The 23993-nt window shown below is 34.7% G+C and overlaps 1 protein-coding gene across 7 annotated transcripts in view; it reads left to right on the forward strand.

The window, feature by feature from the left end:
- Nucleotides 1-23993, forward strand: part of LOC107511005 (serine/threonine-protein kinase TNNI3K) — a 256099-nt gene that overhangs the window by 86431 nt on the left and 145675 nt on the right. For all 7 annotated transcript variants that reach the window (XM_016145058.2, XM_016145065.2, XM_016145059.2 and 4 more), the window contains 8 exons: nt 894-988; nt 1585-1734; nt 12573-12659; nt 13231-13287; nt 14233-14325; nt 14407-14464; nt 14591-14785; nt 15527-15631. In XM_016145058.2, the coding sequence (XP_016000544.2) occupies nt 894-988; nt 1585-1734; nt 12573-12659; nt 13231-13287; nt 14233-14325; nt 14407-14464; nt 14591-14785; nt 15527-15631 (840 nt within the window). The remainder of the gene's footprint in view (nt 1-893; nt 989-1584; nt 1735-12572; nt 12660-13230; nt 13288-14232; nt 14326-14406; nt 14465-14590; nt 14786-15526; nt 15632-23993) is intronic.

The following is a 23993-nucleotide window of genomic DNA, read 5'->3' on the forward strand; positions in this document are numbered from 1 at the left end:
TTGGAGCGGTGGATTTTTAACTCTGCAGCCAATGCTCCCACCGTAAAATGACAGCTTCGAAATCATTCTCTCTGATTGAGGAAGTCTCCAGAGAGATGGTGTATGGTTTTTCCAGGGAAAAATTTTAGACTGTGGCCTGGGTTTGACTAAATATCTCAGGGTCCTCTGGGTTACCCCTTTTGATCGTCCTACAGAATGCCTAGGTCCTGTAGCTAAAAATGCATGGAATTCTTATAATATTTTCCCTCCTTTTATGAAAAAGGATTACTAGCACAGAAAATATTTATTAAGAAAATACTAGAAATTTTACGCACTTTTTTGGTCAAGGCCCAGATGTCAGAATCTTCGGGACTTTATTCTATGTATGCTTGTTTTTCATCACCTTCTCTCCCTCCTTCCCCCCGTTTCCCTTCTCCATCTCTTTAATACTCTTATATACACATCTGAAATAAGCTGGGTAAATCAGGGCTGTATTAGTTTTCTAAGGCTTCCATAACAAAATATCAATCACAGACTAAGTTGCTTGGTAACCAAAAATTTATTTCTCACAGTTCTGGAGGCCGAAAGTCCAAGATCAAGGTTTCAGCAGGTTTGGTTTCTTTGAAGCCTTTCTACTTAGCCTATAGACAGCCATCTTCTCCCTATATCTTCAAATGGTCGTTCCTACATTTCTGTCATTTGTATACTCGCCTTCTGACAAGGATATTAGTCATGTTGGATTAGGGCCCACCCTAATGATTTAGTTTAATTTAATTAGTTCTTTAAATTGTATCTCTTTAAATATAGTCATATTGTAAGGTTATGGAAGTTAGAGCTTCAACATATTAACTTGGGGGCATGTAATTCATCCTATAACAGGAACCTTTTATTTTCTTTATGGTGTATTTTTTCAGTGCTTGTACCTATGGCAAGAGCATTGACCTGGTTAAATTTCTTCTCGATCAAAATGTCATAAGCATCAACCATCAAGGAAGGGATGGGCACACAGGTAAGACTATGGGGAAAACATCACCAATTTCTGATGCTTATTAATGCTCAAGAACAGTGGTTTGCTCAAGAAGGAAGGGGCAGCAGGCATGGTCAACCCCAATGGGGAATGATATTTTTCAGTTACATCATTTTGAGTTGATGGTGCAGTCTCACTTCGGGTCAGTTCTATTATTGTGCCAAACTATCTAGAGTCAGTGCATTTCTTATGGCCTGAACCAGGAACAGACTGATCATACTGCCCTCCGCTTGGTTTGCTGCTCAAAGAAAATACTTGATTGACCTCTTTGTTCTTTGATTTGTACAAAGATGCTAACATTTATACTTGGTAATTACAATGGATATAGAAACACCAGAAATCATGCTCAACAAAAGGTAGTCAAGATAAACTAGAACAGGATACCTTTTTTTTTTTTTTTTTTTTTTTGCTTGAAGTATATTGTTTTCTCAGTAATAGAATTAATTCTTTCTCAAAGAAATAAATCCTTGTTTTATACCTCTGGCAACAGTGTTGTGATGTGGTAATGACTGTCTTTTGAAAATTGGGATTTAGTTTTCCTCTTTTTACTTTTTGCACTTCCATTTATTCTGTTATAGGATTGCACTCTGCTTGCTATCATGGTCACATTCGCCTGGTTCAGTTCTTACTAGATAATGGAGCTGATATGAATCTAGTAGCCTGTGATCCCAGCAGGTCTAGTGGTGAAAAAGATGAGCAGACATGTTTGATGTGGGCTTATGAAAAAGGTATATTTATCATCATTGCTTCTCTATAGTGATATTTGGAATTGTATGCATATATCATGTCAATGCATCAATAATTATTTTGCTTGTGTGATTCCTACACTCCCATTTCTCTATGGATTATATTTGAGTCTGGGATTTGGATCAAGGAGTTCAATAGACCATCACTAGAGAAGGCAACTCCTGAGCTGTGTGTGAATTGAAGGCACTCTCGGGGTTGGCACTTTAAAAAGAGAATGCACCATCACATTCCTAGGTATTAAAGAAACAAAATTGTACTAGGTACTGATAGTTACTTTCTTAGAGTAGACATAGAGGTGGGCTTTATCTCTTACATTGGGAAATTTTGATGTGGATTCATGTTTTTTTAAATGAAATAAATACCAACAAAGAAAGGGAATATTTGTCTGATCTAACACTGCTCACAATGCCTGAACTAGACAAAGTAAGGGAGCCAATGCTTAATGCTTATGTATAAACTTACTTGAGCTCAAAGTGGTGAGAGCTTGTACTCTGATATGGGAGCATCTGGGTTTAAATCGAGCCATGTTCTTTGATCTTGGGCAAGTTATTTGTTATTGTTGACCTTCCATTTTTTTATATGAAAAATGAGAATAATAACTTCTACTTCACAAGATTATAAAGAGTGAATGAGATAGTTTGTGCAAATTGCTTACAATAGAGCCTGACACAAAATAAGCACCTAATAATTGCTATTTCAGCAATGATAACATTGGTAATAGTAGTAGTATATAACTAAAAATGATAAATAATGAATTCTTTATTTTGAGGGAAAAGAAATTAGAGACAATTAGAAGATGATATAGCATCTTTGTCATTATTAAAATTTATTGTACCTCATAAGTGAAATAATAGAAGCTCTATACACATAAGCTCCTATGGATTTTAAATTTCCAGATGACATGGAACAGTACACATTGTCATTAAAATCAGAGTTACAACTAAATACTATAATATATGTTAGACTTTGATGCTTGCATTGCCTTACCAGGATGTTTCAAGTATATAAGGAAACATTCTAATCATTTTAAATGCTAGAATCTTAGAAGACCATACTAAAGGAGAGTAATTACTAAACTGAAACATTTCTCAGGCTACCAAGTTGATCTAAAAGGTTTTCTGCCTGAACTAGGACATGAAAGTTTATTAATGAAAGGAGAGTTACAGTTTGATGGATAGAAGTGGGAAACTGTTGTAAGCACATAGACAAGTTGAAAGAAAAACATCTAAGTCTGAAGACCGCTAGTAAAAAAATGATATAGGAGTTACTTTAATAGAGACAAGTGAACAGACATGGAATTGTAGGGAATGAGTTAGATATAGGCCTGTTATGTTTTTTACATTTTATTTAAGTATTGTATAAACACACACACACACACACACACACACACACACACACACACACACTCATACATGTTTGCACAGTATACTTCACTGAACTTTCACAAAGTGATCTCCGTTATCATCCAGGTGATGAAACTGATCAAGGCCAGCACTCATAGCCTCTCTTATATTCTCTTCCAATCACTCCCCAAAAGAGGGAGTCTTCTTGGAGCATATATTAGATTTTGCCTCTTTCTGTATCCTCTATAAATAGAATGTTATGGTATGTAAGTCTTTGTGTCTGGCTTCTTTTGACCAAAACTTGTGAGATTCATCCACATGTTGCAGGTAGTTGTAGATCATTCATTTTTGTTGTATAGTATAGTGTTTTGCTACTGTATCCATACTATGTAGTTATTCATTCTACCGTTTAGGGGCATTTGGATAGTTTTCAATTATGAATTATTAAGGATATTGATGCTGTGAACATTTTTCACATACATATCATTTGATGAATATCTGTATGCTTTTCTGTTAGATGTCGTGGCCTCCTACTTTATATTAAAAAAAAAAAAACCCAGGTAGTTCTGTGTTTGAGTATCAGTTGGAAAATCTTAGATATTCTGAAACATCAGGAGGCTTTACTAAGTTCTGGTTACTCAACACATTGTATTTATTCAAGTGATTCTCAGACAGTGTCTCTCCAAAAAGTTAAGTTTCAGAGAGGACTGTTCACAAAGCATTAGTCTTCCAGAAGACAGCTCAGAAACAGCTGCTGCAGCTAGTTCTGCACAAAAGTTGGCTTTGTTTGTTTCAGTTGATTGAGAGTGATAGTTGAAAACTGGTTTTACTTTCTTTTTCTGTGGAATCCCACACTTTATGAAACAATGTATCATCGTGTAAGCTCCAAAGATTTCCTACCAAATGACAACAAAAATCCTTTAGTTTAAAGGGCTTAGCCACTGGTCTCTGCAACATATGCCGCACTTGTTACCCTTATTTGTTCAACTAATGTGCCAGGCATCAGTGTTGCATTTCATTATTACTATGAATTTTAACAAATTGAATGTTGGCACTCAGGAGACAGATGTTTTGCATATGTTCTAAGGCAGAGCAAATCAAACCAATAAAATGAAATTGGTGCTATATTCTCTTGCTGGAGAAATGTTGCATTGTTTTCATGTGTTCAAGGAGGATTAAAATGGCCTTGTTAAAATATTGTCCACAGTACAGTGTCTCCATTATCTTTCAATGAAGAAATGGTTTCCTTTCTCCCTCGGAGAGGGAAATACTAAATTAATAGATATGGCACACTATGGATTTTCCTGAGCAAGTTGAAAGTGGAGTTGAAGAAGCACTAAAACTTCATTTGGAGTTCCTTCTTTAGAGATCTACCAATGACCCCATAATGGTTTCCTATTTCAGGAGAGATAAACCAAAAGGGAGCTTCATAACCAGGGTCTTTTTGTAAAGGAGTACTTTTGGATGTGCCCAGTTTCAATAGCTCATCCTAGTCTTTCCTCTTAATGGAAAAGTGAGAGTCCTTCTCAGTAGCATCCATCTGTTTAAATGGCTGAAAGACAAATTTTTCACCTGATCCAAACAAAATTTTTAGCTGACCCTCTCTCTGCTGTTCTGATATAGCATGTTCAGGGATCCTTTAGAGTTCTGGAAAAGTTATCTTACTTTCTTTTGGAATATTTTAAGAAAAAAGGTTTACTTGCCATGGCTCCCTATGGATTCAGATATGAAAAATATTTTCCATTTACATAGCCCTTCAGAATTTTTTTATTTAAGTATTGTTGGTGTACAATTTTATTTTAGTTACATTGGCTTCAGATGTACAATATAATGATTTGACATTTTTATACTTAACAATGTGATTACCTCACTAATTCTAATAATCATTTGTCACAATGCAATGTTATCAAAATATTATTGATTGTATTCTCCTTCCCCTTTTTCACCCCATACCCTCCCCTTCCAGTAACCATCCTTTTCCTCTGTTTCTAAGAGTCTATTTTTGTTTTGTTTTCTTTGTTCATTTACACAGCCTTTTTAACCTAAAGATATCAAAATCAATCTTGGAAATAATTTTCCTGGCAACTTTGATTCTATACAGAAGGCTACTGGTTAAGTGTCAGTATTTCTCTGCCAGACTACTGAGAGCTCCAATTTTACAATATTTAGAGTGTTTTCCCTTTCCGAACCTGCCCCCATCTTCTTTTCTGCTATTTCATCTGAAAGTAGCGATAGCTGTCTCACTAGCTTGGATTTGTTCTGCCCTTTCCCTGGGGTACAAAGGACTTGTATGAATCAATTTAAATTGGCCAGAAGAAATAGCCAGCAGCCTGCTTATGTTCAAATCCTCTGCCCTAATCACCAGTATGGAAAAACCATTGAAAAGACCTACACATAATCTTACATCCATTGCATTAAAGATGAAACTGCCAAATTGAAAAGATCTCAGCCAATTAGAATTGAACACATAGCTCAATAGTGTGTCTGGCAGTTAGATTTGAAAAGGCTGCCTTTGACAAAGAAAAGCACTGCTTTATGTCAGTCCATTTAGGGTCAGAAAATAACCCAAACTAGAAACAGAACTAAAAACTTCTTATTTGCTTCCATAGTGACACCAGTTAAAGTAATTTACAGAAAGTCCTATTCCAATATCTAATTACCCAGAATACAATATTTGTATACAGCAGAACCACTCTAATTCACAATGACAGGGAGCTGCAGTTGGAGAATTAGTGAGTAAGTGAGCAAAAACAATAAAAATCAAGGCTCCCGTACCATGATATATACTTCGTTCATTCTTTTTGACAAGTGTAGTATGGTGTGAATTATTTATAGTAAACATACTATAGTATATTCTCTAAAAGTAATGAAGTCTTACAGTTGTGAGTTTCTACAGTTTTTAGACAGTAAAAAATAAGAAATAAGGATAGGGAAGGAGTAGAAGGGAGAAGAGGTGAATTCATAAAATATTTTGATAAATTTTCATCAATGGATTATAAATTTCCAAGTTTTTCTATAATGAATTCTTACCTATTTGGATTTTAGTGAACCTAGTTTATTTTAGTGAAGATAGTTTAGTGTGCTAGCATGGATTAGGGGTAAGGTAGAGGGAGGAATAGACAAGAGGTTTAAGTGGCACTTGATAATCTATGTGTGATTTCCTTTATACTGGTTACATTTCTACATGTTTAGTTACTCTCTTCTTTAAAAATAAATAAATAAAATAATATCAATTCTTCTTAGACTAGGGAGAACTTTTATTCTTCTAAGGAAATAACACAAAAATAATTTTTGAAACATAATAACTATATAGGAAACCACATGCATTAAAATGGATAATAGAATGTTCATTCACTAAGCACTTATCACATATGCATATATATGTGTGTATATAATTTAATTATCAAAATAATCTTTTAAATTGGTATTATCTTTCTATTACAGATAGATTAAAACTTAGAGTTGTTAAGCCACGCTTGCCTAAACCACACAGCTTGTAAGTAGAGGCCGGTATTATTATAAAGGACTAGCTCTTACCATCTCACTCCATAATCAGATAGGTCCAAGTCCAAATTCCATCCTCATTACCTAATGACCTTGGATGAGTTATTTAACTTCTCTTAGCCTTAATTTTTAAATTTAAAATGAGTTAATTAATAACCACTTTTCAGACTTCTGCTGAGGGTTAGGGGTAAGATATAAAAGTCTGGAACATAGGAAATTCTTAATAAAAATGGTGGTATCTGTTATTAAGTGCATAGGAGAGGTTCGATCAAGTTCTATTTAACTCCCAAATCTTATGGTCTTTCCTAATTTACAGCATACTTTAGTGTCTGGTAAGAAATATGGCATATTGGCATATTAAGATGATGGGCATCCTCTATAGACCCGCTAATGAAGAGTTTATATCTCTGACAAACACCACTGGACAAACTTAGAATATATAAAAGCATCTGTTGTTTTATTGTACTGATATCTCTTATTTATTTATGACTCAAGTAATATAATTCATTTTAAAACCTCAGAACTGAAGTGATATCAAGGAGATCCTGAAAATCACTAATCGAAATATTACAAAGGTAATTTAAAACCATTATTCTAATATGTATATTTGTATGCAAATACATAAAACAATATTTTAAAATTTTAACACAAATTCACAAGTCTCTTTACTACAACAGGATTTTCTCCCACTGTCATGGAGAAGTGTCAAAGAATTTGTGGTCATGTTGTTAAACACCCACACCAACTGGCATGATGCTGGATCCCTTTATTTGAGGATCTGAGAAGCACGTAAAACTCAACAAGTCCACAGCTGAACTTAACATCTTTTTTTATCCTCATCAATCAGTTTCGCCTACCACATCCCTTATTCACTCTGTCATTTAAAGGCATTACCATCAACTTATCACCCAAGTCAGAAATCTGTTTCGGTGTTTGACTACTTTTTCTCCTTCCACTTCCTCCTCCCATAGCCCATTAAAAGAAGTCTTGTTTATTTTACTTTGTGGATATATTTTGAACCCGTTCGTTATTTATTTTTACTATCACTGTTTTAGTTCATACCCTTATCGAATCTGCACAATAACCCTTTGAGACATTACCCATTCACATGATAGCAATACCAAAGTGTTTGTTGTCCATACACAAATCATGTTATTTCATATTTCCAAGCCTTTTCACATGCAGTTCTCTTTTTCTCTACACTCTTTCATTCTTTCCACCCCACTTCCCTCTTTAAATTTCTGATTTCTACTAGGCCTTCGGTTTATGGATTCTCTCTTCTGGAAAATCTTCCCTGAAATTTCAGCTTAGTGGACATGTTCTTTACGTTTTATGGCACCATATACACATCTCTACCTCTATATTTGTCATTTTATATTGAAACACTCTTTCTCCTACCAAATTGTAAACTTCTTGAGAGCAAGCATCTAGGCTGTTAATTTTTGTCTTCCAAAAACTTAATTCGAATGCTAATTCCTAATAGAATTTAATGCCTATTTGCTGAAGTGAAAGAGTATGAACAGATATTTCAGTCATAACATATTTTGTGTCTCACTAAATATGGTCAGTCATAATATAATTGATCTGGTCAGTCATAATATAATTGATGTTCTCAAGAACACTCATTACCACTATTCTGTTGTCTCCATGGGTATTTTTTTATATATCATAGGCTTCTAATTAACTGCACAATCTTAATACTCAAATTAATAGACTGAAGATTTTAAAGAATCCTTTAAATAAAGCTTCTCTTTCTATGCACTGGAACTGTGAAATTTTTTCCTCTGGCTAGAATGATTTTCTTCTCCATTTTTGCTTAATCAACTCATACTTATCTTTCAAGTTTAGTTTAAAAAGCAATTCTTCAAGGAATTCTTCCTGACCCTTCCAGCCTGTTGTAAAACAGCACTAATATGCATGTTCACAACATCCTCTACCTTTCCTTCCTAGAGCTTGGCTAAAAAAAATTTGAGTAAACATTTATATAATTACTTTTTTTTCTATTAGCATTCTTTATAAGAGTAAAGGGCATTTCTATTTCAATATTTTATTTTTCTTGTATCAATCATTCAAACAAAAATTTATTACAAAGCCAATATGTGATAAACATTGTGCTAAGAACTGGAGTAAAACAGGAAGTTAGACAGACAATATCACCCTGCTCTGAGGAAGTCTGCATTTCTAGCAGGAAGAGACAGGCTGCAAGCAAGAAAACAAATAGGGATGAACAGGCAATGATTAGTGCTATGAATAAAATAAGGAAATGCAATGTTGAATAAAAAGTTCAAGGGCACTATTTAAAATTGAGAAGCCTTCCAGAGGGCTTTCTTGGAAGATGTTATTTGAACTGGTACTCAATATCTGTAGAAGGAAAGAGAAGGGAAAAGAAAGGCCAAATCGGAAAGAGAAAAAAATGAAAGAGGAAAGCTAAATGACTTGGTTTGTGTATAATGTTCTTTTGCAAAAGCATTCATGCCTGTAGGTTCTTGTCTCAAGGTGAGAACTGGTGACATTCTTGTTTAGGCCTGGTGATTAATGGGCAAGAATAATGGGAAAAGGAGATTATACTCCCTTTCTATGATGTAAAATTGAAGCATCTTTCAGGTTCAAGTCATGAAAATATGTAGCAAGTCTGGAGTTTTTGTTGCCTCTGATTTAATTGACAGTGTGTGGGACCAGGACTGTCAGGAGGAAGATGAGTCATGGAAGGGCAAACATCAGAAGCCATCCTCTGATCCCACTTTTCAGAAACACCAAAAAGTTAGTTTTTAACATGATGAGAAAGATAGATAATAAAATATGGAGCAAACTCTCATCTATATTATTGTGTGGAAGTTCTATTCTTTGAGGCAGGTATATCGAAAGGTTCAGATTGCTCCTTTGATGACCTGAATGTGTAGGATATACAAGGTCAGTAGAATTTCCTTGGCATCTGTAATCAAGACCAAATATCCATGTTCTCATTAACTTTGGACCTGAGAGGCCTCAAAGTCACAAATTCAGGGAGAAAATCTTAGTACCAGTATCATTTATCATTAATATTCAGACTTAGTTCTTAAAGTAATCTTCATAGCAAGGTTTTTTCCTATGTTCTTAAAATAATGTCTCATAGCAATAAACAACATTCATTGTTCCTACGATGTACTTTTGTACTTTTTCTTCTGGAATAATTATGAATTCTCTGTTGTGGACATGACTATAATGTAGATACTAAACTGTCTTTGTAACAGCTCTCTGGATGGACTTGTAGCCTTAAACAACAACCTAGGTTTTAAAATAAAGAGCTATTCCGAAAGTTGAAAGCAAAGAGGCTTGAAGAGAGAAACAAACACTCCAAATATAAGGGATATAGGAACACAAGAATACAGATCAAAGGGAAAGCATGGAATTTGGGAAATACAGACAGGACTGGGAGAGTGGGGAGCAAGAAATGAAAGCGACCTCAAGCCAAAACCCTCAGGGACTCCAATGACTAATACTCTGAAAGTACAAATCATTACTATAACTGCATTAGGCGAGTGACATAGCAGCCTCCTATTTGGGTAAAATACTTGGATGTAGATAGTAAATTCTTAGATGCAGGAAAACATTTTATTTAATTAGTGGAAGTTTGATTATCTCTGGATGTGTTCCATTAGTGTGCTCTGGTTATCCGGGTGTATTCATTTTCAGGAGTTTGGCTTACCAAGTCTATTTAGTGAGTTCCATCAGAGCGTTTTTCTGCTTAACCCCTTGTGGCCAAGTTTCAGGGAGCTGGGCTACAGTGATTTTCAGGTTTCTTTGCATACACTTTGGTAGCTTGTCAGAGCAGAGACAGCAGTGGAGAATTTCCTGTATGTGTGTGTGCCTTCGCCCACAGTTAGCAGGAGGTGGGAAATAGGCGGAGATGTCTTCCAGAGCTGAGAGGGCCTCTTGGCATTTCCCTGGCAGCCTCATGCTTATCATCAGCCAGAACCCAGGTTCTCATTAGGCTCCTGATGAAAAGCATCCCAAAGAAAATGCCAGCAAATTGTGCCACTCTGCTGGCAGGAAATTAAAACTGCTCAGAGCAAGTGCAGCCAAGAGAGCTATTGAAATGAAAGGTAACATCAAGGGTGTGATCACCGACTTACACAGGCGTTGAGGATTCAAGATGTGGCTTTCTGCTTCACTAGGGAGAGCAGTCCTCTCCTGGCTTGTCAGCCGCAGTCAGTCCAACAGAGGAGCTGTGGCAGGCGAGGAGGAGAGCTCAGTGAATTAAGTTTTGTTGTGCTTGACTAAATGCTTGCGGTTTGGGTTGTTTTCTTTCCCCCAAAGATGTCTCTGCTAGGAAAAACAGAAACAAGAAAAAAAAAGTTTTTTTCTAGGCTCAAACACTGAAAGACCAAAATAAGTCAATAACTCCAAAAGCACCACAGGTCCGACCACAGTTGGGACAGACAGTCTGTAGAAGAGCAAACAAAACTTCAGAACCTATGAATCTAGCAATGGGACAGATGAGGGGGTATTTTAATTCTGGCAAAATTTTTTGTCAATGGTGTTCCTTTTATCCTGAGGTTAAAACAGCCTTCGAAGATGGGGAAGAATGGGAGGCAGCACCGACACACAAACAAAACATATTAAAATTTTCATCACATTGGGTGTGGTAGGCAGAGTAATAGACCCCTAAAGATGTCCAGGTCCTGTTCCTTGGAGCCTGTGAGTATGCCGCCTTAAAAAGCAGAGGGGAATTAAAGTTTCAGATGGAATTCAGGCTGCTAATTAGCTGACTTTTACAGAGAGAGATTAGTCTGGGTTATCCCAGTGGGCCCAATATAATGACGAGAGTACTTAAATGTGAAAAAGGGAGAAACAAGCAGAGGTCAGACTGATATGATGTGATATACAAGACCCAGCCAGCCATCATTGGCTTTGAAGAGATGGAAGCGGGGCTGCAAACCAAGGAATGCTGGTGCCTCTAGAAGCTAGAAAAGGCAAGGAAACTGATTTTTCTCTAGGATCTCTAGAAAGAAGTACAGCACTGCCAACACCTTGATTTGCGTCTAGTGAGACCCATGTTTTGACTTACAACCTCTAGAACTATAAGATAGTAAAATTGCATTGTTTAAACCACTCCATTCGCATTAATTAACAACAGCAGTAATAGAAATGGAATGTAATGGTATTTATAAAATTTATCTGAAGTTTCATGAAGAAGTTTCCAGATTCCTTGACAGTTCTTGGGGCAAAGTAGTAAGGCAAGATAAGCAGTGAAAAGATCCAAAAGGCACATTTATTCATCCATCCTGGGACAGTAGAGAAGGCTCACCTGTTTCTTAAAAGCCCTCACTTGTCACATGTTTCTTAAAAGGAACTCATATCACTTTTGCTCATGTTCTCTGGTGAGAATTTGTCATGAGATCACGACTGGATGCAAAGGGGATAGGGAACTGTTGTGCCTGGATGGGCAGTTATTCCCAGTGACATTATCACTTCGTGGATGGGGAATACAAATATCGATAGGCAGCCAGCTGTCTCCTGCCAGAGACTTATGTAAATGATCTTAGTGCTAAGTTATTCCGCAGTTGCCAACCGAATGCAATGCTCAGCCACAGCAAATATGTCTCTCCTGGTTATCACAGGTGCTTTTCACTCTTTTAATGGTCCCCTTAATTTATTTTCTCATAGCACTTGATGTTTCCTCATTTAGAAATTCCCATAATTCTTATTATTTGTTCGACTACACTAAGCTTCTTCAGAGTAGGACCATATTTACCTTGTTCATTGTGAGCAACCATCCCCAGTACCTAACACAGTGCTCATCTGTAGTGGTGTCTTAATGAATTATTTTGAATGAATGAATAAATATACTAAAATTTTATTGCAATATATTATCTCTTATGATACATTCTGTGTTTCAAGCTATTTCTGGTCACTTTTTAATTAGATGGTAAGCTGAATAAATAAATCAAACAAAAATTAAGACCCCGTATCCTTTTTGTCGTTTCATAAAGGACACGATGCAATTGTCACACTCCTGAAGCATTATAAGAGACCTCAGGATGAATTGCCCTGTAATGAATATTCTCAGCCTGGAGGAGGTACCCACTTTCTTATTCAGTTTTTGTTTTTAGTATAATATTGTTCCTAAAGGTAAACCTGTGTTTCTATAACTATCATTCTGGGGTGAGGGAGGAGAGCATGTCAGATTAGCTTTATTTAAAGAAAACTGGCTGGGTGAGGCTGAAAATGTAGAAGCCTCCTCTTAGGCTATTTTCTAAGTCACCAATCTGCAGTTCCTCCAAGTTTAACATTCCTGAAACTGGATGTTTATGAACTTGTTAATGACTAGGAAGGCCTGGGTATGCTGAGAGCAGTCTTTTTCCATTTCAGTAACCTGTTAAGTCAGGACAGAGACTACTCATATTCAGGCACAAATTAAATATGCTGGAGTCTGCTAGACCTGGAATTTTAAATATTTTTTATGTACTTTCTAAACAAATGCTTCCTGTACAGTTTCAGTATCCAGAGAAAGACCTGTATTTAAGCTACAGTCCCACCTGGTTTTCTCAGCAAATTTCTTTGTCACTTGCTTCTTTTTATAATGTCGAACTTTTATGTAGAAAACAACTGATTGCTGCTTTAAATTCTATAATATGGTTTGATTTCTAGATGGTTCCTATGTGTCTGTTCCATCTCCCTTGGGGAAGATTAAAAGCATGACAAAAGGTATTTCAGTGTGGTATGATTATTATAGTTTATTACTAAGGATAACTATTACCTCAACTATGATAACTTTCTATTTTGTTTTAAATATTACAAATGATAACTATTTTATAAACATAAACAATATTATCAACATACCATTCTTTCCATAACTAACCTCACCTACTATACTATTTCACATATGCCCTATCAGTTCATCAAATTTCATATGAGTATTAAAGAAAGATCAAATTCTCATAGATATTTGTATTTTTAATGAAATGTAAATTATAAAAATTAATATATTTGAGAATTAAGAATAGAATTACTATAGGTAAAAAAAATGAAAAAAAATTTTTGAGAAGATACCAAATGAGTAATATTTTGGGAACTGTTTTGAATGTATGCTGCATACAGAAATTAATACCGTGGAATAAGGAAAGTAAAAAAATATAATTCAACTATAAATTTATATTTAAATATTTAGAATTTGAAGTCCTTCAAAATTATTTTTTGGTTTTAGATACTTCCTTTGAATGATTCATGTGTTTATTTTCTGACATCTAATTGATATCCCTTTGAGGGTTAGTTTATGGATAGCTGGCTAAGCCTATTGTGATAGGTTGCAGGGATTGACCAGATAAGACTCTTATCATGATGCGATATGGACTATACTCTAGGGTTGCCATGTCATGCAGACAAACTAGTTGTTGATCAGATCAGGAATAAACTCTTAGCCCTGATAAGAAAGGTTGGGTAACAGAGAGAGAGAACTAACATGCTTTTAATGCAAGGGGATAAGGATCATTTGTGATAAGGTTTTTGAATCTCCAAATAGTCAATTATAGCTGGAAAATTAAATGTTACTAGGGAATGACATTTTTGGTTAAGCAAATTATATATGTACATGCGTGTGTGCACTTATTTGGTAAAAAAAAATAATAATAAAATAACAATTTCTGTTTGCAGAGAAGGCAGATGTCCTCCTCCTAAGGGCTGGATTGCCTTCACATTTCCATCTTCAGCTCTCAGAAATTGAATTCCATGAGATTATCGGCTCAGGTAAACTAAGAAAATACTAGTCTGCTTTAGTTTAATGAGCTCAAGATAATGTATTTATTTATTTTTCTTAAACAATTTTAGGTTCTTTTGGGAAAGTATATAAAGGACGATGCAGAAATAAAATAGTGGCTATAAAACGGTAAGCAAGTAAACGAGATCATTTAACATCTGACTGAAACTGTGAATTTTGAGAAGCGTATAAAGGGTGAGCCCCTTGTTTTAATTTATCTGTTGACTGAGGATTTCCTGTTGCTATCATTTCCAGATATCGAGCCAATACCTACTGCTCCAAGTCAGATGTGGATATGTTTTGCAGAGAGGTGTCCATTCTCTGTCGACTCAATCATCCCTGTGTAATTCAGTTTGTGGGTGCTTGTTTGAATGATCCCAGCCAGTTTGCCATCGTCACTCAGTACATCTCAGGGGGTTCTCTATTCTCCCTCCTTCATGAACAGAAGAGGTAAGGGTCTCTTGGTCTGAGTTCTCATTTTACACATCATTGTAATTACCCTTGCAGTACCTCAGAGGCTTTCTGTTTTGATAAGACTTTACCTTTCTGAAATCTCTGAGTACTAGGAAATGTGGCATTTTAAAGATGGCTAATAATTTATGCCCAATAATTAGTAACTAGACTTCAGCGATTTCTCAATAGGAATTCAATTGAAGATAACAAGTTCAAAAATTTTAAATTGGTAACTGAAGTTTATAATAATAAGGCTAAATTTGACATACTAATAAAGCAGATATATATAAACTCAGATAAAATAATTACCAGGAGTCACAGTGTTTATTTTTAAAAGTTTTTTTTTTTTTTAAAAGACAGGTGTCATATAAGTTTAACATGAATTCACTTCCTAGATCTGTGCCCACAATGATTAGAATGTGATTTCACTCAGTGGTTATATTAGATTCCATTTGTATGTTATTACAAAGAAATTAAGTATAATACTACAAATATAAAAATCAGGTAGACTATTTTAAATAAAAGAGATTGATATCCCAATTGATCTATAATTAAGTATTATCTGATGTAGAAAAGCTATTTTTCCAGATTTTTGAATTTTCAGCTTAACCTTCAATAAAGCAAAAAAGGCTGAAATTTTACAGAATAACAAATCACACACACCATTGATTTCTTTTAGAAAGATATGGCATTGACTTTGACCATTTCATCCTCATTAAATGTATTTTTAAATTCCAGGATTCTTGATTTGCAGTCTAAATTAATTATTGCAGTAGATGTTGCCAAAGGTATGGAGTACCTTCACAACCTGACTCAGCCAATTATACACCGTGACTTAAACAGGTATTTTTCTCCCTAAACAATGAACTTAGAATTGTGTTACTGACTAGGAGTCTAAGACAGATTTCAGCGAAGATATATTTTAGATTTATTGCAGATCAGTGTTTTCTACTCTGTGGGTAAGCGGACAGGCAATTTAAAGTTTTGTCATTATGTTTTATAGAAATAGAAAGCTGCGTAACTACCTCTCAGATATGTTTCAGCTCTATTAAAAATGTCCAGAAAGACAGTGGTATCTGTAAGATTCAGCAGCTAACTAGTTCTTAGGTCAGTAAAGTCAGATCAAGGTTTGAAACCAGTGACTGTTATAGAATGTCATGTCTCATGAAAGTCAGGTGTTATAGGAGGACCTGATATAAAATTATCTGAAACTAATTTCATGCTACTATTTTGATATTTTTGTAATAGTAAATTTAGCCAAAATACGGCAGTTTTTAATGCAAAGAAGTTTTCAAGTGAAATAGAGTCTTGAAACAAATATAAAACCAAAGGGTTCCAGGATAGAATCCCAAGAGATTTTAAAGATATGTTTTCAAACAATGAAAGCTTTCTCTAAACAAAAGTCTTACAGGAAGGCCACTGTATAAAATGGAGTGGTTTTTGTTGAAGACAGAGTATAAGGTAGAGAATCCTGTTTACTTACCATTTCCCACTCCCAAGGAGGGAGATTCCTAGGCTACCTCTGTGGAATCCCAAAGGTGCTGGGGAGAATAGTGAGATAACCACTGACTGATCTAGTTTATGGAACAAATTAGATTATTGGAGTCAATAACTTTCATTTCATGATTTTCAGTAAAGTTCATATAGGTCTTCATATTTTATTAAAGGAGAAAAATACTTACCTAAATCTGTTTTAGGTATAAAATGCCAAGTTCTATAAAAAGGATAGTGAAAATTTTCTATAAACTTTCAGAAACAAGAGTATTAATTACTCCTGAGAACCTTAGAAACAACTTCATGGAAGCGGTGACATCCCTCAGGATGGATAGAATTTGGAAAAGCATCCTAGACTTAGGGAAGATATGAAGAAAATAGGAATTAGGAAGTTAAAGGCATATAGAAGAACAGTATAATTTCATTTTAGTGAATGAAATGTTTAAATACATGTAATATGTGAAGTAGACTTGGAGAAAATATTCAGAAAAATACATTGGAACAAGAGCACAAAAATTAGTGAATGCCAGCCTATGGTAGATTAGACTTTGTTCTGTAAGCAAGAAGGAGGCACTGAGGATGTTTGAGCTAGGAATCACAAATTTGGAGCTGTATTATTAAAAGATTAATTCAGCATCTTTGTTAAAGATCAACTAGAAGGGGATGTCAAGAAACTGGTGAAGCAATTATAGAAATCTAGATGAGAACTAATAAAAAGCAGAATTTCATTAATGGCAGTGGAAATTAAGGAAGAGGCAGATATGAGATAGTAGAGATAAAATAAAAGAAATTAGATATTAGAGTGGTTGAATCACACATATTGGAAGTAAATATATGTAGAACTCAACCTATTTATAATTACTTACTAGTTTTCAAATAAAAGTAATTTCTTCACTGTTATTTATTAGTTTTTTTACTGCTTTAAAAAACATATTAATGAACATTTTTACTTTGAGTTTCAGTAACAATATTTAGGAAACAGATTTAGGTGATAAAATAGTAGAATGCAAACTAGAGGTTTGTGAGTTTTAGGAGTATTATCTTGTCATCCAAAACATCTTTGCATGTGGTATTAAAACAAATGAGTGATCATTGAAAGTTTTCTCTAGCTGTAACTCTTCATTTGTAGGGCAATTGAATGTTTGTTCTGTTCCCCCATGAGTAATTACAAGCTGTAACCACTAGATTATAAAGCGGGTCCAAAAATAATATTGATTGAAAGTAAAAATAAAACATTTTCTATATAACAGGTAGAAGTTTATATTTACCATTTTTCTGTCTCTACTCTAACCTAAATGCTTAAATAACACCAAAAAGTCTTAAAACTTTATGAAATACTATTTCATAGATGTCAAAATTATAAAGTCGCAAACTATTACATTTATTATTTGTGGACTACTTTTTTCTAATCTGGCAACAATAAAACAGTTTTTCACATTAATGCAGATACAGTGTTGCATATTGCCCAGAAGAGTCCTCCTCAGAAGGCCTACTACAGTCTGGTTGGGTACATAGAACATATGCCCAGAAAATAATTTAATTGCTATTTGAAGTAAAAAATGATAAAGAACCAAAATGACTAAGCAGTAGTTTTTAAATGATTTCAAGTAAGTCAAACATCAGAGTGGAGAGCTTCCTAGAGGATGTAACACTAAAACTACGTTTTAAAGAGTAGGCCTGTACCTGTCCTCAGTCTCTTCACAGTATACTAATCCTTGCATTTCAGCCATACTTAGAAAGTTCCACTGAAAGAGGAAGAGGAAAAGAGACACATCAGAGACTGAGGAACTCAGATACATGTTTGTATTTGTACTGAAATGACCCGTTTGCATTTTTCTCTCCCCCACCACTCTGGACATGTCAAGGCTTCAGGGGCAGAGATCCTGTTCTCATCATCTCAGAGAGGTTCAATCAATGCATTTTTAAGGGAACCAAATTCTTGGAGCCTTTCTATGAATGTCATTTCAGGAAGCAATGGCCTAGTTGGTACTAGATAGCACCTAATTTGCCCAATCCCTTTTATAGTTCAAAAGGAAATGTGCTATTTGAGTTTATTGATCAGCTCACAGTTTTTGGTTTTGTGGTTGTTGATTTATTTGATGAAAGGAAAGAACTCTCTCTGCCTTTTCCCCCACAAGCTTCTTACCATACAGGTCTGAAAGTTAATTTCCATCTTTATTATATACTAAAGAGAAGTTCAAGGAATGAGTAAGGAAGTGATTCTTTCCAAACATTATGAGAATGATGAAAACACTTAACTATTTATTTAGTACTTATATTGTGAAAGCTCAGCTAACTCCTTGTTACGTATCCTCTCATTTAATTTACAACAATTCTATACTAGAGTTAATATCTCTATTTTACTGATAAGGAAACTGACTAAAGAGTCCGAGGCCACATCATTATAGTGTTCTTAACACAGTATTATGCTGTCCTAACGGCAATAAGAAAACCAAGTCAGAACAGAAAGATAGGAGGCTGCTGATATTGGATGAGCATCAGCCATATTTATGAACTTTGCACTTTGTATTTTAATCCTTAAGCTCAATTTCTGAATCCCAAACCATTGATCATATTATTTCCTTGGGCTTCTGTGTTCTTGCTTTATTTCTTTTTCTACACTCCGTATTCTGCTAGTGTAGAGCAGAGGTTGCATATGAGGTGTGTAGTTATGTTTTTGTTGTTGTTGTTTGTTGTTGTTGTTGTTATTGTTGTTGTTGTTTGAGGCCCATAGTGTTTAAATATTTTTAAAACATATATAGCTGTAGGCAGGGATATATTTTCCGATTTGCCATAGACCCTACCACCTAGCAACTTACCCACTTACACCTGGCCCAATAATACATTCACTTTGTGGCATTGGAGCTTGCAAAGCATGGTTTACAGCTAAAGGCTTTAAAGAGTTTTACTTAATACTAGCAACTATCTTTGTTCTCCTGAAAAAGTACATTTTCCAAATTGTTTGATGTTGAAACCAAAACATCATTGCAAACATATATGGATCAAATGAGTGATCTTTTTCCTATATAAGTATATAGTATAGCAGCACCATAAAGAATCAAATAGTGATACTTCCATCACAGAGTGACCATGGCATTCCTATGAGATATATATATGAAAGCATTTTGTAAACTATAACACACTGTAAAAATTCCATTTGTTATTGCTATTAATCCATCATTTTTTCTCTAATACATTAAGATATAGAAACACTCCACAATACGCTCATACATACAGACACTCCTTTTTTATATAACACAACTAATTAATTGGGGGCCTAGGTCTAGATCTGAGAAAGACTCACTGTTCATTGAGTGTCATCTTATTTGCGTGACTATAAAGGAAAATAATTAATGATAGTTTAAAAATAGCCAACTTAGTGATAACAAATGACAGCTAATTTAAAATGACAAAGCTAGTAAGGGCTAAAAGAATTTTAATTTTGAAGATGACATTTTAACTAAATTAGTGAAGATTTCAGAACATATCAAAAAAATTATCAATAAAAAATTTTAATAGTTATTTTTAAGTTGAAATATACCTTTCACTTGCCTTTAAATTGAGCATGGAATATAAAAGCCTTGCATTTTTAGGGGGAAAAAGCGAGTACAAATAAATTATTAATTGTTTTTTTTTTTTTTTAATTTCCTAACCGTTAGGTGCAATTGTATTCCTCAGTTTGCATTATAGGGTCTACTCTCAGCTATTCCATTCACTTGTGACTTTTCTAATAAACAGTTATACAGAAAATATTTATCATTCTCTGGCAAATACTATCTTGCAGTGAATTTTGAATACCAAATGCAGACCATTAATTGATGTATTATAATATTTACAGTATGTCTTGAAAGAGAGAACCTGTTAAAACTTATGAAATTTTTCACTACTCCTGTAATTCTCTTACATAAAACCAGTCACAAGTGGCATTTTAAACTTGTCAATTTTAAAAATTATTTCCACTTTTAAATTCAGGTAATTAATTAATTAAAAATATCTGAATGCTTGATATGAGCCAGAATTTCTGCTATGCCTGGGAATACAGCAGAGAATGAGGATGACAGACCATAGCACTTTTTCTAGCAGAGCTTAGAGCTCAATGAAGTATTTCCCCAAATTTCCCAATTATAAGAATTATCTGGGGGCTGTCATTAAAAAAATAAATTCCAAGACTTTTCCCTTGAAAGCACAGATTGAGACTGTCTTAAAGTGGGCCTGAGCATCTCTACATTTAAACAAAATTACCTACTAATTCTTATGATCTAGCAAGGAGAGTAAATAAACATTGTTATCGTGTAGTGGATCTCAACTCTGGCTGCACATTAGGATCTGTGAAAGAACATTGAAAAAATTCTGATTGTACTTCAATCAGAATCTCCAAGGGTGGGGCCCAGGTATCAGATTTTTAGAGAACATTGCCAGTGATTCCAATATGCAGGCAGCATTGAGAGTTGCCTTCTAGGCTAATGCCAATTACATCTCTTAACCATTTGCCATAGAATCTTCTTCCTATATGCTGCCAGAATGGAGTGGGAATATTGGGGAATCAAGTCACAGTGTAATTTCAAATGTTTTGAGAATTATTACCCTGACCATCGTATTTATTCATTCATTCAATAACAAATGTAAAAGACAGAGTTCCATGGACCTGTGGTACCTATGGTACAGAGTAGGTTCCAAGATCCAATTGTTTCCATGGGAATTGTGCTATGTATACTAAGGCATTCTGAAGCATCTAATTTAAAATTCATGGTTGATACCAGAAAGTTCCCAGGAGTGTAGAATCTTCATAGACAGCCAAAATTTCAATATTGGACAGTAGCAGTACACATAGTTTATATGATTATTCAAGGCTATAAAACCCTGGAAGATTATAGAACTATATACAATTATAATCATCAATACACAATATACAAAGTGAGCATAAATAGGACATATAGAGAAAGACTCAGGACTTAAAGAGTGCCTGTAGTTTTGAAATGTTTATGTTCAAAATTGTAATGTGACTTCATATTTCTAAATTTAATTTCTTTTCATAAAAGTAAGCAGTTGTAATCTGTGTCAATTTCATTACTGCTTTGAGTAATGAAAAAAATTAAGCTATATAATTTTTCAAGATGATTTTTTTGGGGGGGGCGGGTGAAGCAACACTTGGTTGACCTTACAGATTGCAAGGAATGTGTCAGCTTACAATTCTTTTTATAATTTTATTTTTTATTTTTTATTTTTTACACCTACTGCACCTGGGCTACCTAGGTGGTCTCCCATCCAAGTAGTAACCAGGCCTGATCCTGCTTAACTTCCAAGATGAAACAGGATTGGGCTTGTTCAGGGTAGCATGGCCATAGACTCAAGATGAAATTTTGATTTGTTAGGGTAGGTTATCTGCTACACTAATAGGTCTCAAAATGTATATCACTTCAAGAACAAAGAAGTTTGTATCTTGACTGTATGAAGAATAGGTCGTTGGGGTAGTCCCTGTCCTTAAAGTCACCCAGGACCTATACTCAATATGTGGCTTCTGCAGTCTCCGTGGGGGTCCTCTTTATTAAAGTGACCATATATAGGACAAGAATATGTAAGATGTGAATAAAATTTCTATGAGCCAAGCATTAGAGTAGCATGCATCACTTTTAGTCACATCTCATTGGCTAGAACTCAATCATATGGTCATGACTGACTGCGAGGGGTACTGGGAAATGTAATCTAGTTGTGCACCCAGAAGAAGAGGAAAAGAGCTTCAGTGGGCAGTTGGTAGTCTGTGCTACACTTACCCTATTACACTAATGATAACAGGTACTTGCAACAGTACATTACCCTATTTACACTAATGATAACAGGTACTTTCAACAGTAGTTGAAAAGGCTGGTCTAGATGATCATGAATCAGTTGCACAAATATAATGTTAATTGCATATTAAAATATTTAGTTTCTAAACAGTTTCATAATTTATAAACTAATACAATTAATTGGGAAATATAATGAAAGCTATTTAATAAAATATATATGAATTAATTTTGAAATACTTCTCATTCACTTTTGTTAGCTATGTTAAAGACACGAGACCAGCTTTGGAAGTGTGGGACGTGTGTTCCTAAAACATCATTCAAGAGTAAAAACATGTACTGTAATAAGATATAATAGTATGAAATGGTCTATATAAATTCAAAAACTTAAGTCACAGCTTCCTGTGCTCTGTGTCAATGAAAACAAACATGTACATATACACACATTTTTCTGAGTGAAATTGAAACACAGGAAGACAGTTATTCTATTCAGTAACCTTTTGCACCATATCCAGCAGAAGATGTTTCTCAACCATTTAAATCTATAAATTATTTTAATCCTACTAATGAGTTTCCCACCAGTTTTGATGTTCAGTCATGATTTTCATTCCCATTTCTGACATACTCAGTCTCTATTTAAAGTCAATCTGTCTGTCCTCGGCTTTCTTAGGGAAGGGGAAAGTTTCCCCTCTCACCCTCTTGAGTTCTTATGGCTGGACTATTAATAAAATTGACGAAAGACCAGATTAACAGGAAAAAAAAACAAATTTAATACATGTAAACAGACCATAAATGATGCTCAGAGAAATGATTAAAGCAGGCAGCATTTTATACTTTTTAGACAAAGAAAGTAATAAATTTGTGAAGATGTGACAGGACAAAGAAAGTTAGATTCGGATGCTCTTTAGTAAAGAATCTAAACAGAGAGAGGACTTGATGCAGTAAATTAATGATGGAGCTACAAGTTTTGTTTATAAAGGCTTATCTGCCCTGAATTCCTTTACTCAGGGTGATAAGTGTGTCTTTCTTAACCCACCCACCGCTTAGAGCAAGGAGGGTACCTTACACAGGGAAGATTTATTTACTGCATTTTAAGGAGTCAAAGAAGAGCCAACATGCCTTCTTACACTTGCTGTCTTTTCAAGTAACTTTAATTCAAAATAATTAATATGCTATTGTGGGATTTTCCTGGGCCCTAACATTTTCCTCGTCTGTAACTTCCATGGAGGTTTTATACATTAGAAGTTGAGCTGGTTGATTGTTCCATCCATTGAACCAATCTCCTCAGAGTCCTGATGATAAGTCAGTTCAGTTAAATTTATTTTAGGAGATGGTGATGCTGGTGGATTCCCAAAGTTGGGCCCATAAGGTGCAAGCAATCAGGTATTTAATAAGTGGCATTTCTATGGAAACCAAAGGAAGATAATGGTTTTCATAGAAATCACCATCCTGAGTCTGGAGGCAACCCACAGAGAGAAGAGATATCTAGATATTGAGATCAAAGCATCTTTTGTAGTTTGAAATGTCTCTGATGATGTCATCAGGTATTCAGGTAGACTTTCTGAGGGGCTTAAATATCAACAGAAATGAAGATTGTTTAAACACAAATAATGCTGACAATTTCTCTGATACTTATATCAAGTTATTCAACTTCAGTTAGCATGGCCTCAGAAGATGGAGCAGTTTTGATTCTCAATGATTTCAAGTCAGAAGGGTGGGAGAAAAATGGTCAACATTAGTTTGGAGAGTTGTAGCCAAATATGAGGGAACTAGAAGAATTTGGGATCCAGTCAAGTTACATGCAGTAACAAAATTTCAAAAAAAAATTAATAGAACTAGATAGAATCTGATATCCACAAATGTGTATTATAGTTTTTACTAAAGCACATTTTTTTCTCTCTAAAATCACCCTGTGTTTTACCAACACT

Source organism: Rousettus aegyptiacus, unplaced genomic scaffold (assembly GCF_014176215.1).
Source record: "Rousettus aegyptiacus isolate mRouAeg1 unplaced genomic scaffold, mRouAeg1.p scaffold_m13_p_1, whole genome shotgun sequence".
NCBI lineage: Eukaryota > Metazoa > Chordata > Mammalia > Chiroptera > Pteropodidae > Rousettus > Rousettus aegyptiacus.